General features: G+C 54.8%; 1 protein-coding gene and 1 long non-coding RNA gene across 2 annotated transcripts in view; one reads left to right on the top strand and one right to left on the bottom strand.

Moving 5' to 3' along the window:
- Window positions 1-13,650, top strand: part of LOC125318698 (zinc finger protein 208-like) — a 123,306-nt gene extending 109,656 nt beyond the window's left edge. Inside the window, exon 7 of the mRNA XM_048289641.1 lies at window positions 13,188-13,650. Within this exon, the coding sequence (XP_048145598.1) occupies window positions 13,188-13,650 (463 nt within the window). The remainder of the gene's footprint in view (window positions 1-13,187) is intronic.
- On the bottom strand, window positions 1,955-4,758 carry LOC125318833. The gene is made up of 3 exons (XR_007200503.1): window positions 4,672-4,758; window positions 3,033-3,108; window positions 1,955-2,073 (listed from the first exon to the last, which is right to left on the bottom strand). It is a non-coding gene; the product is annotated as an uncharacterized LOC125318833 (long non-coding RNA).
- Window positions 13,651-14,686: the final 1,036 nt, after the last annotated feature.

The following is a 14,686-nucleotide window of genomic DNA, read 5'->3' as shown; positions in this document are numbered from 1 at the left end:
AACCAGCACCACGTCCACCAAGGGGGGTCATCCCAGGCCCCACGGAGTCCTGCCGCTCCAGCTCCTCGCGAAGCAGAGCCGAGGTGCCCATGTCCCACTCAGGATGGCTGGAAGGGTCGAGAGGATGGGCCAGCATCAGCAGCACACAGAACTGCAGCAGCCAGGAGAAGCCCTGGCTGGCCATGGTGCTCTGTGGGATGAGCCGCCACCTCCACGCTGGCTCTGGCCGTGGCTCCGCGCCGAGTGCAGCCTGGGCTCTGGGCACAGCGACGGGCTGGGGACAGCTGACAGCCACCACGCTGTCCCCAGAGCCTGTGATGTCACAGAATCACCAAATGCATTGGCTTGGAAGAGCCCTGGGAGATCATCGGAGTCCAACCTGTGCCCCATCCCCACCACGGCAACCAGGAGAGCCCTGAGTGCCACACCCAGGCTTTCCTTGAGCACCTCCCCAATGGTGGCTCCACCCCCACCTGGCCAGCCCATTCCAATATCTAATGCCCCTTTCTGGGAAAAAGTTCTTCCTAATGCCCAACCCAAATGTCCCTTGGTGCAGCTCAAAGCCCCTGTTGGCATCTGCTCTCTCCTGTCCTTGCCCAGCTCTGACAAGGCTGGCCCTGCCTTGTCGGTCCCTTGCCTGTGGGCAGGAGAAGAGGCTGTGCCAGTGAGTGCTGCTCCACTTTGAGGCCATTCCAAGGGGCTGCTTTCCTTCTGCTTTGCAGATTTGCATTGAAGAAGAAAGCATTGGTTCAGCAAAGAAGGACTTACTGGGACAGACAATTTGTACAAGAATAAAGGTCAGTAAATAGGCCAGGAAAAAGACAAAGAATGGAAAAGAGAATGTGGATACAAAAATGCTGCTAGCAAGAATTTTCTTGCTATTTTCTAAGTCCGTGAGAGACTTTTCTCTCTCACAGAAGATAGCAGCAGAGTTCTATAAACAATGAAACACAGGCAACCTTGAGAAGCCTTGTCTATAGTACAGTAGAAAAATATCTTGACAATGGATGTTTTAGGATTTTAGCCAATCACACCAAGGGGTGGCTGATCCTTTCTCCAGTTAGACTATGAAGAAAAAAGGCTATAACAGAGTTTGTAAAATAATTCAATCAATCAATCTTGCTGCATATTTATGCCTGCTGGCTCTTCTCTCCTCCTCCCTACGGCTGCAGGACACGGTAATATTTTACGGCATTTAATAAGAGAAGAGGATTCATAAGTGTCTGAAGTACAGGGTTCTGGAAGAGCTTTTCAGTCAGCAGCACCTCGAGTTTTAAGATGGAGTTGGAGCAGTGCCCGAAGCTCTTCCCACACTCGGGGCACTCGCAGGGATTCCCTTACTGGTGCCTCTGCTGGTGTTTCCTCAAGGACGAGCTCCAGGAGAAGCTCTTCCCGCACTCGGGACACTCTAAGGCCTCTCCCTGGTGTGGATGCGCTGGTGGCTGGTGAGTTGGGAGCTCCACTTGAAGCTCTTCCCGCAGTCTGTGCAGCGGAAGGGCCTCTCCCCTGTGTGTGTTTGCTGATGTACAATGAGATAGGAGATCCACTGAAACATCTTCCCACACTCAGGACACTCAAAGGGCCCTCCCCTGGCGTGCATCTCCTGGTGGCAGGTCAGGCTGGAGCTCTGGCAGAAGCTCTTCCCACACTGCAAGCACTTGTAGGGCCGTTCCCCAGTGTGGATCCTCTGGTGGCAGGTCAGGCTGGAGCTGTGGCTGAAGCTCTTCCCACATTCCGAGCACTTGTAGGGCCGTTCCCCAGTGTGGATCCTATAGTGGCAGATCAGGCTGGAGCTGTGGCTGAAGCTCTTCCCACATTCCAAGCACTTGTAGGGCTTCTCCCCAGTGTGAAGCTGCTCATGGACCACCAGGTTGGGCCTCTGGATGAAGCAGAGGGGGGGCCGCTTCTCCTCAGAGCACCCTGGGCTGGCTTTGGAGCCCCTCCTTGTGGGGGATCCCTCTGGCTTTTCCTCCCCGTGTGATTCCTGTGCCATTGAGCCACTCAAAGCAGCCTCTTCCATGAGGTTCTGCCACAGGGGTTTGTCCTCCCTGGTCTCCATCTGCAGCTCAGTGCCTGGGGGAGCAAGGACAAGGAGAGGAAGGGACAAGAAGAGGAAGGAACAAGGAAGGAGGAAGGAAAGAACAAGGAGAGGAAGAAGGGTAGAGAAGGAAGAAGGAGAGGAAGAGACAAGAAGAAAAAAGGGAGAATGAAGATGAAGGAACAAGGAAAAGGAAGGAAAAAGAAGAAAAAGAAACAAGAAGTAGAAGGAACAAGTAGAAAGAGGGGAATTCGGAAGGAAGGAAGGAAGGAATTCGGAAGGAATTCGGAAGGAATTCGGAAGGAATTCGGAAGGAATTCGGAAGGAAGGAAGGAAAGAAGGAAGGAAGGAAGGAAGGAAGGAAGGAAGGAAGGAATTCGGAAGGAAGGAAGGAAGGAAGGAAGGAAGGAAGGCAGGACGGAAGGAAGGAAAGAAAGGAAGGAAGGAAAGAAAGGAAGGAAGGAAAGAAAGGAAGGAAAGAAGGAAGGAAGGAATTCGGAAGGAAGGAAGGAAGGAATTCGGAAGGAAGGAAGGAAGGAAGGAAGGAAGGAAGGCAGGAAGGAAGGAAGGAAAGAAAGGAAGGAAGGAAAGAAAGGAAGGAAGGAAAGAAAGGAAGGAAAGAAGGAAGGAAGGAAGGAAGGAAGGAAGGAAGGAAGGAAGGAAGGAAGGAAGGAAGGAAGGAAGGAAGGAAGGAAGGAAGGAAGGAAGGAAGGAAGGAAGGAAGGAAGGAAGGAAGGAAAGAAAGGAAGGAAAGAAAGGAAGGAAAGAAAGGAAGGAAAGAAAGGAAGGAAAGAAAGGAAGAAAAGAAAGGAAGAAAAGAAAGACAAGGAGAGGATGGGATTTGCCTCCGTGCCACAGGGAAGGGGAAGGAGATCCCCCCAGTCCGTCCCCGGCAGGACGGCGTCGGCAGCGGGGTTGTCCTGCAGCCGGGGGCGATGCTGGGCTGGGAGATGGAGCAAGAGAGAAGGGAAAGGGGCACTGACTTCCTCCTCACCTGCCTGGGGCTCCCGGGGCATCTTCCTCACTGCCTCCTCCTCCTCCATTCGGCCAAGGCTTGGGAATGAGAAGTCCTGTTTTGAGGGGAAAACCAAGGGGTGAGTGCATTGGCTTGGGGGTTTCTCCCACCCAAGTCCATCTCTAGAAGTCACCAGATACCTTGTGTGAGAATTTAAAGAGTTTAATATAAAGACAATAAGAGACACATAAAATAAAGCAAAGGGGTAACGGCCGGGTGCCTTGGCGCTCTGCCAAGAGCACACCTGATGCTCGAGGTGAGTCCCTTTTATATCATTTTTATTGTCCGTTCTCTATTAATATTAAAACTTTTCTCGGGGCTGTTCTGCATGGCCACTCCTTGGTTCCGCCTTTTTAGAGCATGCGTAGTCTTCTGCCTTGCGGTTTTATTTCTTTTGATTCTTGGGGTTGGGCCCGCTAAGTAAGAGTCGATGGTAGGGTGGATCTCTTAATTCTCCAGACAGTCAGGGCTGATTGCAGCTTTGGGCCTCTTTGCCCCCCAGCCAGAGCGGTGATAGCGGCTCTCGGACTCTCCTGGCAGAGCAGCCTTTGGGCCCTTTTGTTCTCTGGACAAAGTGTTGCTTAGCAGCTCCTTGGGCCTCATCCTGTGTTCACTTGGAGGTTCTCTTACTTGCTCACACTTGCTAACATTCTTGCTAAAAAGAGAGAAAATTACATCTACACAGCAAAAAAGCATTTCTAACATTATATAATATCTACTTTTATACTTTGCAAGAAGCCAATATTATATTATATGTTTATAACACTTGTGTCCATGAAAACCTCCAAAACATCAAGACTCAGAGGAAAATATCCCTCATTGAGGTTCCCCCTCTCTGGTCTCTCCACTATGGGGTTCTGGGGGTCCCCCTTGTCCTGGATGCTGCGGGCCCTGCATATATTGGAGGTCCCTCCTCTGCAGGGTCTCCGCCCGCTCCAGACTTCCAGGGAATCCCAGGGGTGCCCCCTCTTTGGTCTCCCCACTCTGGGGTTCAGGGAGTCCCCCTTCTCTGGGGCTGCACTAAGGGATGCCGAGGGTTTTGGGGTCCCAGGGGTCCCTCCTCCCCTGGCTCTCTGCTTCGGGGTGCCGGGGGTCCCCCATCTCTGGGGTCCCCTCTTTGGTGTCCCAGGGGTTCCCCCTCTCCAGGCTCATCCCTTCTCGGGGTTCCCCCTTCTCCAAGCTCACCCCACTCCCGGCTGCCGGGGTCCCCCCTCTCCAGGCCCCCATTTCAGGGTCCGGGACTCCCGGGGCTCCCCGCTTTTCTCTCTCCCCCCTCTCAAGGCTCCTCCCCTCCTCCCCCGCCGGTACCGGGCGATCGCCACGTGGCTCCCGGGACCCCGCACCCGCCACCCACCGCCGGGGCTCTGCCGGCAGCCGCCACCGCGACATCCCCAAAAAACACCTCCCGGGGACCCCGCAGTATCCACCCAAAGGGCATTTCGGGTCAGCTTTGGAGTCCTGCAAGATCCAAACATCGCTCCACCCGCCCCGTTCCGAAGAAAAGAATCAGGGAGCCCCAAGGTACTTCGGCTGAACTCCAAATATCCCTCCCCCCTTCAAAAGAAACCCTCCCAGGACCGCCCACGATATCCGGAGCGAGGTCCCCCTTCCCGGTCACCTGCGGCATGCGGGGGCAGCGATGCTCCCGGCGCGAAGGGGCTGCAGATCCAGAGAGCGCTGGACGCACGCGGCGCCTCCTCTCGCTGCTCCCCTTCCTGCTCCCGCTCCTCCTCTGCCCCTCCTCTTCCTCCCGCTCCTCCTCCTCCTCCTCCTCCGTCCCCCCGGCTGCTGGCGAGGAGCTCTCGGGTGAGCGGGGCGGGGACGGGACACGGTGGGAAAGGGGTGGGTCCCCCCCAAACCGAGCTGGGGGGAGCTGGGGTTCGGGGGACGGTGGGAAAGGGGCGGGAGAGGGCGGATGAGGGGAGGTGGGACAGCGGGAAGGGGGTTCCCAGTGAGGGTCTCCCAGTGAACCCCAGGACCCCCAAATGCCGTCCCTGTCCTCCCAGCCCCTCCCGGCGCTGTGGGGGCCGGGCCGTGCCCCAGTGCCGGCTCCAGGGAGCCCGAGCGAGCCGCCTGCCCGGCATCGAAGCTCTGGGCGCGGAGCCGAACGGGCGCCGTGCAGGGAGTGTCTCTGCGCTGCGGGCTCTGTGCCTGAGCGCTGCCCCGCGCCGAGCCCCAGAGGCGCGGCTGCTCCGCTTCCTGCGCCGCTGCTCCCTGCGCAGGGGAGGCCGCGGAGCGCCGCGAGAGGGAGCGGCTGATGGAAGGGCTGCAAAGGCTGAGAAGGCTTTGGAGCGACTGGGGAGGCTGTGGGGGTGCTGAGGCTCTGGCGGGGCTGAGGGCACGCTGGAAGCGACTCAGTGTTGCCTTTGCTTCCTAGATCTCCGTCTGCTCGACGTTTCCAGTGAATGATTAAAAAGCCGGTATTCACGGACAGAAACTCTCTAACTAATTAAAGTTAGAAAGTGGTGTGTTGATTACGCCGGCGGGCGGCACGGGAGTCGCCTCCTAGGGACGTGCCAGCCACTTACCCGGTTATTTGCCCTCTATTGATTTCACAAAGTGTTAGATATTAATCCTATACATATCTCCAGCACCTCCCATTCCCCGCTTCCTATTAAAATGCGGTTATTAGTCCTTTGCGCGTGCGCAATTCTTTTCTTGATTTGGGTCGGTGGTCTTGATTTGAGTCAGTGGTCTTGAAAGATGAAGTCGGGGATCTCTTCATCACCATGAACTTTCTACCTTCTATTGTGGGCAAGCCTCGGGAAGCCTTCTGGAGACGGTCCGTACCTCCTGCCTGTATTTGATCATGCAATCTAGGTGCTGGCTATAATTCTATCTGCTTCTTTTGTCCTTATGACAGTTCATTTACTATAAGCAAAGTTGCTGACAGGTGCATAATGGTGAATAGCACTGAACTTCTTGGCTAAATTTCTAACTCTTCGTTGACTTGTCTTTTGGTTCAATCAGTACAAATTGCTTCTAACTCCCAGCTAAAGTTTAACTTCATAATCGTGACTCACTGTTGCTGTTGCTTTTGTCTTCCTTATGATTTTATCTTTTGCATGAAATGCTTGTGCAGTGCCCCCGCTGTCCCTTGTGTCCCCTGGGCACCGACAGCCCCGGGCCTTGCCCTGCTCCCCCTCCCACGTTCCATCCCGGCTGGCGGAGCCTTGGAGCTGCCGTGGGGCCGTGGGGCTGCGCCGGGGGCTGCGGCCCGAGCCGGGGCCCCTTCCCAGTGCTCCCAGTCTGCCCATCCAGCCTGGAGCAGCCAGCGAGGGCTTCAGCTGGGGCGGCAGAGAGGCGCTGCTGGGGGGGTCCCACCTCCGCTTGGCTTGGGCTGTTCTTCCCAAGCTGGGCATAAACGACTTTGGGAGTTTTCTGCCACAAATCTCTCCCCCCGTGCACTCAGCCAAAGGGGTTTGGGGCGGTTTTCCCTTTTTGGGGGAAAACAAAGCGAGGCACTGATGCTCCCTCGGGCCGGGAGCAGCGGAGAGCTTTGTTTCTCTTCTCAGCTGAATCGCGGCTCGGGGGGATGCATGTGCCCCTTAATGTGCACCCCCACTTTGTATAATATCCGATATTCATGGTTCTGTGAAGTCTTTGTTCTTCTGGAAGTTCAGGAATTTAGCAGGAGCTTGGCTGAGCAGCAGTTCGTGTCAATTAGTAACATTTTCTGAAATATATGGTTTCTCCCATTACTTCCTTATCTCCAAGTCCCTGGCCCTATCTCCAATGGGATTCACAGCATCTGTTTGTAAAGACACGTTCATTTTTTTCCTTTTAATCCTCCTCTTCTTCTTTTCTGAGTACTTCTCTTTGCAAACTTTAAAAATGCCTTAATCTGTTCTTCCTGAGCCTTCTTTGGTTTTGGGATTATTCTCAGTGACCTCATTCTGTGTCCTTTTGTAGCCGTTTCTGGGTCAGGAGGCCTGGCTGCCACCTGCATGCCCTTGATCCCCTGCTGAATGAGCTGCACTGAGCAAGGTGTGGTGCATGGTAAAAAGATGAGAGTTGCTGCAGCACCTGAGAGGAGAAACAGCATTGGTTTAACCCATGGTCTGCCTGGGAACCACGAAAACGTGTCCCATTCCCATCCTTTCCACATTTGGACTGGTACATGAGCTGCTTTCTTATTTCCTTTGTTCTCTGTTTCACCACTTTGCCATCTCTTTGCCAAGAGCTGTTTGAGTCATTTAATTTTCCACAACCTCCTGGTCCTTCTGCTGGAAGAGAATCTGATGCCATCCCAGGGTGAAATGTGGCGTTGCTCATGGGAGTGGATTGGTGGGTGAGAAGGTCAGGAGCTGGAGCTGTGTGCTTGGTTATGATTTGGAGGACAGCTTGTAATCTAATGATGCATTGAAATGATCAGTGGGTTCTCTGGCACCTGGTATGAATTTGTTTGGGTTCCCAGGGGCTGCTCCATGGTGTTGTAGGATTTGTTCTGGTGGCCGTTCATCTTTTCCCCATTTTTGGGCGCTCCCAGAAAGGCCAGGGAAGCATCAATTGACTGCTTTTCTCTGATTAAATCATCACATCCTTGGATTCCCAAGTGATTTCGCTGACCTTGTGTCAGCAAAAGCAGCCCAGTGGTCAAACCCACCCTGTATAACACAGACAGTGCCAGCAGATGTTGGAGTGGGGAGAGGGATGATTCCCCCCCGCTTTTGTGAGTGAAGTTCTCCCAACATTCTCCGTTTGCTGTTTTCCTTTGCAGCTTCAGGGATTTCTGTTGCAGAGTCAGAGATGCTCAGTGTGGGCTCTGCCTTTAGCGATGCAAATTCCGTCAGTGCAGGGAGGCAGAGCTTGGGGTGAGGGGCAGAGGGAATCAGCCCAATTCCTGTGGCAGGCAAGGAGAGCCTGGGACATTGTGCACACTTCCCGCAGCAGAGTTAATTTGCATTTCTAAAGCTCCTCTGCTGGCTGCCTGGAAGGAAGCTTCTCCTCCAGGGCAGCCATCAGGTGACTCACAAGTGGCCCCCAACAAGCAGCTTTCTTTTTTTTTTTTAAATGTTTTTTTAACTGCTTATGAGTTAAAGGGTCTCCTTTAAAGCTCTTCCAGTTTTGCAAAATGCAACCTACAGGTGAACATTGAAAAACCCATTCCAAAATTCTGCCATCACTAACAGCCACGCACACATACACAAAAAACACCCCAAAGCAATAAAGATTTTTGCTGCTTCTTGTCCTAAGACTAAAAATTGACTCTCACACCCTGGCCCAGACCCATCTGACAATATCAAAGTAGGATTATTAAGAAAAAGCCTTCTAATGTTGTAATCTTATCAAAACTGTGGGAAGAACAAAAACTCTCCAACAACCTTTTTAGTGTTAGAGGATTAAGGCTGAAGAAAAGGAATACAAAAGCTAAATTTTTAGCAATATAATATTGAACATTTATTAGTAGAACAAAGGCAAATCACAGCTCTGGGGCGCTTGGCAATATTGCCAGAGGCGCCCTCCATTCATTTTACTGTGGACTGAAGTACTCTCCTGAACTGTTACATATTCATTAACCCAGAAAGGAATTTACACTTCACTCCCCTTTCCCCCTCTCCGGTTTCTGCCCCTTCCCCCAGCAGGACACCGCCTCAGTCCTCTGGATCGCTTCAGAACTGCAGACAGGCCCCCTCTCTCCGGTGCCTCCGCAGTCTCCAGCCTCACTGGCAGCTGCCAGTTCCCTTGGGCGGTGTGAGTTCTGATGAGGTAACAATCTTCCTGGGATGCTTGCGGTTTATCTTCTTTGTTTCTCTAAGATGTCTTGGTTCCTGGCTCTGTAGTTTCTCAGCTCAAAAGACATTTATTACCCTGTGTTTATTAATACATTTCTTAACATATTAGAACTATTTTGAAGTTACAATTTACCTTAATCTCGTTTCTACTTAACTACATTTTACCTTAACACTATTTCTACACAATCCATCATCACTTCTAAATGTTTGAATCATATATGTGAAAGACAACATTTATCATTCACTCATTTATCACACCAGGGTAAGGAATTCCAAACATGGATTCCAGGGGAGATAATTGAATATCTGCCCTGGGTCTGGCTCTTCTTCTTGCCAAAGCCAATGGCAGCAGCCGTAGCCGTGGCATCTTGGTTTCTCTCAGCAGCTTCAGAAGGTGTTTCTTTATTTCCCCATTCATTCTTTCCACCCGACCCGAACTCTGGGGGTGCTGGGGCATTTGGAGGTGCCACTGTGTTCCTAAAGCAGCCAGAACGGCCTGAAGGATCTTTCCTGTAAAATGAGTTCCCCTGTCTGTGTCTGTTGCTTCCACAATCCCATATCTTGGAATTGTTTGTGCCAAACATGCCTTAAGAACTGATGCAGGGATTGCTGAAGCATTTGGAAATGCTTCTGCCCCACTGTGAGCTGCCATGCTGTTAGCAGAAGATATTGAAGCCTTCCTGCTCAGGGCATTTCAGTGCCAGGCTCTTCCAAGCACCCCCAGCTCGGCCCTTTGAGCTGAGCATGCGGGCGCTGAGCTGCGCTTTGTCTCATTCCCTTTCCTTCAGAGCAGCGTGTCTTGTCACTCTTTTCCCTTCTGCTGCCCCTGCAGAGCCATCCCTAAACACCTTTTCTCCCTCAGGCCAGGGAATGTCTGGTAAATCTCTGCTAGCCCGGGTCTGGAGCTCTGTCACTTGGCTGCAGCCATGGGTTTCTTGCCAGCCCCGTGTCCAGGGCCGTTCAAACAGGAGGCTGGGTTCAACCCTTGCCCTGTGCTCAACTCTGAATCCTCCTGTTCCATCCAACAAGTTTCATTCTGTAAGAACCGAGCGCTGCTCATCCATTTAGAGGCTCCTTTGGTTAACAAAGCTTTACCTTGATGCCAGGCTGGAACAATCAGAGATTGTGCTGCTGTCAGTTTTCAGGCCTCAGTTCCCATTAAAGCCGGGGCTGCACAATTCTGCAGACAATGAGGCCACTCTCTGGCCACTGGGTTAAACATTTGAGCCCAGGAATTCCTTTGGCATGGCCCTGATGAACATCCCCATGCAATTCAAATGGTTTTTCCCTGTCTGGGAGGGCCAGGGCAGGAGGCTCAGTTAATCTGCTTTTGAAGCCTTGAAACTTGTGCTTTCCTTCTGGTGTCCATGGTGGGGTTTCTTGGCTGGCAGGAGAGGAGTGTTGTAGGGAGAGATGCCTGGCTCCAGAAGCGCTGCCTTTAGCAGGGCCTCAGTAAGAGGCTGTAACCCCTTCCTTGCCTCCCTTGGAACAGGGTATTGCTTTTAGACACCACTTGTCCTGGATGCTTCAGAGGAATTTGGAGAGGCTCCATATCTGATTTTCCCTATTTCCCTGGGGCTGCCCACACTTCTGGGTTCCCTTCAGCAGAGGCCTTGGCAGACATTTGACACAAAGGCACAGCAGCATTAGCCTCTGTATCTCCTTTGACAATATGAATTTGCATTCCCACTTCAGCCCCCAAATCCCTTCCCAGTAAATTACAATCACAATTAGGAACAAACAGAAATTGATGTGTTTCAAACCCATCCCCCACATCTACTAATAGTGGTTGAATAAAACACCCCTGCTCATCTTTCCCACTTATTGCCTGAATAATGAAAGAACTTCTTGACAATTTCCCCCCTTAGGTCTCAGATTCGGAGTGGATCGAGAGGCCCCTGTGTCCATCAGGAGCGGCCTCGTCTCGATGCAGAGGCGCCCTGAATGTTCTCAAGGGCTCTGGTGCGGTGGGTCCCTGGTGTGCTGGGAGCTCTGAGAGCCCTGACAATCCATGTCCATCAGGGGTGGACTTGCTGGTGCTGAGGGTGCTGCTGTCTGTGCTTGCAGTGTCCTTGTGGCCTGCAGCTGGAGCCCTGATTCCTTGGCAGGGGCTGTTTGGGTGGGCTCTGCCGTGCCGAGGAGGGCAATGCCTGTGCCAGGTGCTTGTGGCCGCCGCCGTCCCCTGGGTGCTGGGGCCCCCTTGGGCCCTGCGGTTCATCCCTGGGGGGCTGTAGAAACTCTGCCATGGCCTTTGCCTTCACCTTGGCCTTTTGCTCATCCCTTCTTGCATTCCCCTGCTGAGCCTTTCTGGCCAAGTGCTGCAGGGGCTTCTTGTGCCTCTCCTGCAGCCCCCTCAGTGCCTGTGGGTGCTCATCCTCTGACAGCTGCTGAGCTTTCTGCACAATCATTCGTTTCTCCAGTGACCCAAACAAGATCGATGAAAGAAAATCCTGATCCTTCCACATCCCGCAGCCTCCTGGGGGCCGGGGGCCAGTGCCGGCCCTGCCCGGGGGGTGTTGGGGTCAGGCAGTGCCCGGCGCTGAGCCCCGGCTGCCCCACAGCCCCGGCCCGGCCCCGCAGCTCCCCACAGGCCCCCAGCCCGTGCTGCCCTGTCCTGCTGCTCCCCACCACAGAGAAACACCCTGAAATCCTGAACCTTTTTGTTTCCCAGTCCTGGAACGCGGGGATACAAAAGATCTGGATCAGCTGGCAAATTTTGAGGATAAGATGGTGCTGAAAAGCATCCCATCCTTCACTTTTTTCTCTTCCTCCTCTTTTCCATCTTCCTTTTCCTTTCTTCCCACATAGATTCCTCCTGCTGCTGTTTGCCTTAACCATATTCCTGCACACTCCCTTCAACCAATCCTTTCCCAGCACACCAACACCATCTGTCCCCTGTTGCCGAGACCCCTTCTCGACTTCCCTTTTTACCCCTGCTGGGTGTCCATGTCCTTAATTAGCTCTGGGAGAATGTGCAAACTGCCTCAACCTTGTCCCCTTTTATATAGGACACGATGTCCATGGTTGTGTTGAGGCTTTGTTGTTGTTCTGGAAGTTGAGGAATTGAGCAGGAGCTTGGCTGAGCAGCAGTGTGTGTCAATCAGTGCCATTTTGTGGAGCTGATGGTTTGTGGTGTCACTTGCTGGTGTCCAAGTCGGTGTGGCTGTGTCCGAGCAGATTGAGAGCATGTGTTTGTAGGGAGGCGTTGCTGTTGTTCCTTGGCTGGGGGTGCCCGGTTTTCGGGCCATCCCCCCTGGAGCAGGGTGTCCCCCCTTGGTGCAGGCGCGGCCCTCAGGCAGCGCTCAGCCAATCAGAAGGCGCGGCGCTGGTGAGTCAGCAGTTGCCAGGCAGAGCCGCAGCGCCCGGCGCTCCCCAGCTGGAGCCCCCGTGTGGCCCGGCCTTGGCGCCCCCCGCGAGGGGAATTTGGGGAGGTGGGAGGGGGGGAGCGCCAAGGCCGGGCCGGCCCGTGCTGTGCTGGCAGAAGTGGCTGCGGCGGGGGCCGAGTGCGGGCAGGAGCGGCCGAGAGCCCAGCGCTGCCGCAGCCCGAGCTGCCGCAGCTGCATCCCTGCTGGTGCTGTGGGATGCGAGAGCTCTGGGGGGCAGAGCGAGCCAGGGGTGGGTGCTGGGCCTGGGGGGAGGAGGAGAAAGGCTGGAGGAGCAGGGCTGGAGACCAGAATGGTGAAAGGATGGACGTGGGAGCAGCAGGTGGGATTCTGCAGGAGAAGGAGTAGTGTGAGGAAGAGGAGTGTGAGGAAGAATAGGGACACAGGAGGAGGAGGAGGAGGAGCAGGAAGAGGAGGCACCGCAAGGTTCCAGCACTCGCTGTATCTGCAGCCTCCCCCCAGCCCCAGGAGCGTTGCCCCCCCCATCCAGCCGGTGATCAGGGAGGGGGATCCACGATTTTCCCGTGGGTGAATCTTGGTGTTTCTGAGGTTTCTTGGGCTCCATGTTGGTGCTTTAGTATTTTTGTGGGGGCTGAATGTTTATATTTTGGAGGGGGTTTTGTCTGAATCTTGATGTTTTGGTAGTTTTGTGTCTGTGTCTTGATGTTTCGGGGCATTTTGGGCTGAATCTTGGTGTTTTTGAGGTTTTAAAAGATACAAGATGCCCGGTGATGGACTTGGGCAGGAGGAACCCCCAGCTCAAGGCGCTCACCCCTTGTTTTTTCCCCAAACCAGGATTTGTCATTCCCAAGGTGTGGCTGGATGGAGGAGGAGGAAAAGCCCCGGAGATGCCGCACGAGGAGGGGCTGCAAACGCAGCCCAGAGAGATCCAAGGAGGAAAGAGCCCCCCTGTGCCGGGAAGGCAGCCGGAGATCCAGGGGGAGCTCGGAGCTGGGGGAGAAGCCTCAGGGTGGGGAGAAGCCCCACAAGTGCTTGGAATGTGGGATGGGCTTCAGATGGAGCTCCAACCTGATCCGGCACCAGAGGATCCACACTGGGGAGAGGCCCTATGAGTGTGGGGAATGTGGGAAGGGCTTCACCAGCAGCTCTGATCTGATCCCGCACCAGGTGGTTCACACAGGGGAACGGCCCTATGAGTGCTTGGATTGTGGGAAGAGCTTCGGGTGGAGCTCCACCCTGAGGGCACACCAGCGCACCCACACTGGGGAGAGGCCCTACGAGTGTTCTGAATGTGGGAAGAGGTTTCAGAGGAGCTCCCACCTCCTCGTGCATCAGCGCATTCACACGGATGAGAGGCCCTTCCGCTGCCCCGACTGCGGGAAGGGCTTCAAATGCAACTCCACCCTCATCACCCACTGGCGCATCCACACTGGGGAGACACCCTACGAGTGTCCTGAGTGTGGGAAGAGCTTCTCCAGCAGCTCTCACTTGGCCCAACACCAACGGAAGCACCGCTAAGGGAAGCCCTGTGAGTGCCCCGAGTGCAGGAAGAGCTTCGTGCGCTGCTCCAGCTCCATTCCCCGTGGGAGGATCGGCGTTGGATGATCCCCAGTGACCCCCGTGGGGCAGAGCCCTGGTGACCCCCGTTCCGGGTGATCCCCGCTGGGTGGGGGGAAGGTGTTGGAGAGATTTCTTTGCCTTCTCCTTGTGCTGCTGGGATTTGGTTGGGAATAAATTCCCTCCCTGTGCCCAGGCTGGGTCTGTTGTGCCCGTGCCGGTGCTCGGGGCGGGATCTCTCTCAGCTCCTGGGCTTTTCCTTGTATTTCCTGTCCCTGTGCTGGTCGGGAACACCCCGCTCGTCTCCGCCGCTCCAAGCCGCTTTCCCGGCTCCGGCTGCCGCCGCCGCCCGGCCCCGGCGCGGTCCCGCGGGGTCGCCGCTCGAGGCGCAGCTGGAGGGGCTCGATCCGGGCCGCGCCCCGCCCGTCCCTCGCTGCGGCTCCTTCAGTGACGCGGGGCGGCCGAGAGCCCTCGGGGCGGCTCCAGAAGACCCCAGAACTGCCCCCGGCTGCGGCTCTTTCGGTGACGCGGGGCGGCCGAAAGCCCCCGGTGCTGCCCCGACGGTCCCTCGGTGCGGCTCTTTCAGTCACGGGCAGCGGCCACTCCCGGTGCGGGGTTTGTGTTATTTTTTTATTCTATTCTCTAGTGTTTAGTCCATTCCCACCTCCCATGCCAAGCCCCTCTAGTGCGGCTTTTTCACCACCGTCACCTCTCGCTGCTCTCTCGGTGCAGCTCTTCAGTGACACGGAGCTGCGGAGATCCCCGGGTGAGGCTCTTTTCTTGTATTTTATTTCATTCTCTCTATTTTTTTGTTTTTCTATTCACACCTCTCTCCCTCCTCGGCGCTGCCCTTCTGGCCACACCCGACAGCGCCCGTCCCGCCGTGCGGCTCTTCAGTGACACCGGGCGCCGCGGACATCCCGGTGCAGTTTTTTATTCTATTTTACTCCATTCTCTGGATTTTATTCTACTCACCCTCCGCCCGTCCCTCGGTGCA

The sequence above is a fragment of the Corvus hawaiiensis genome, chromosome 31 (genome assembly GCF_020740725.1).
Source record: "Corvus hawaiiensis isolate bCorHaw1 chromosome 31, bCorHaw1.pri.cur, whole genome shotgun sequence".
NCBI classification, from domain to species: Eukaryota; Metazoa; Chordata; class Aves; order Passeriformes; family Corvidae; genus Corvus; species Corvus hawaiiensis.
The sequence above is the reverse complement of the archived record's forward strand: the minus strand, read 5'-3'. Positions and strand labels throughout refer to the sequence as shown.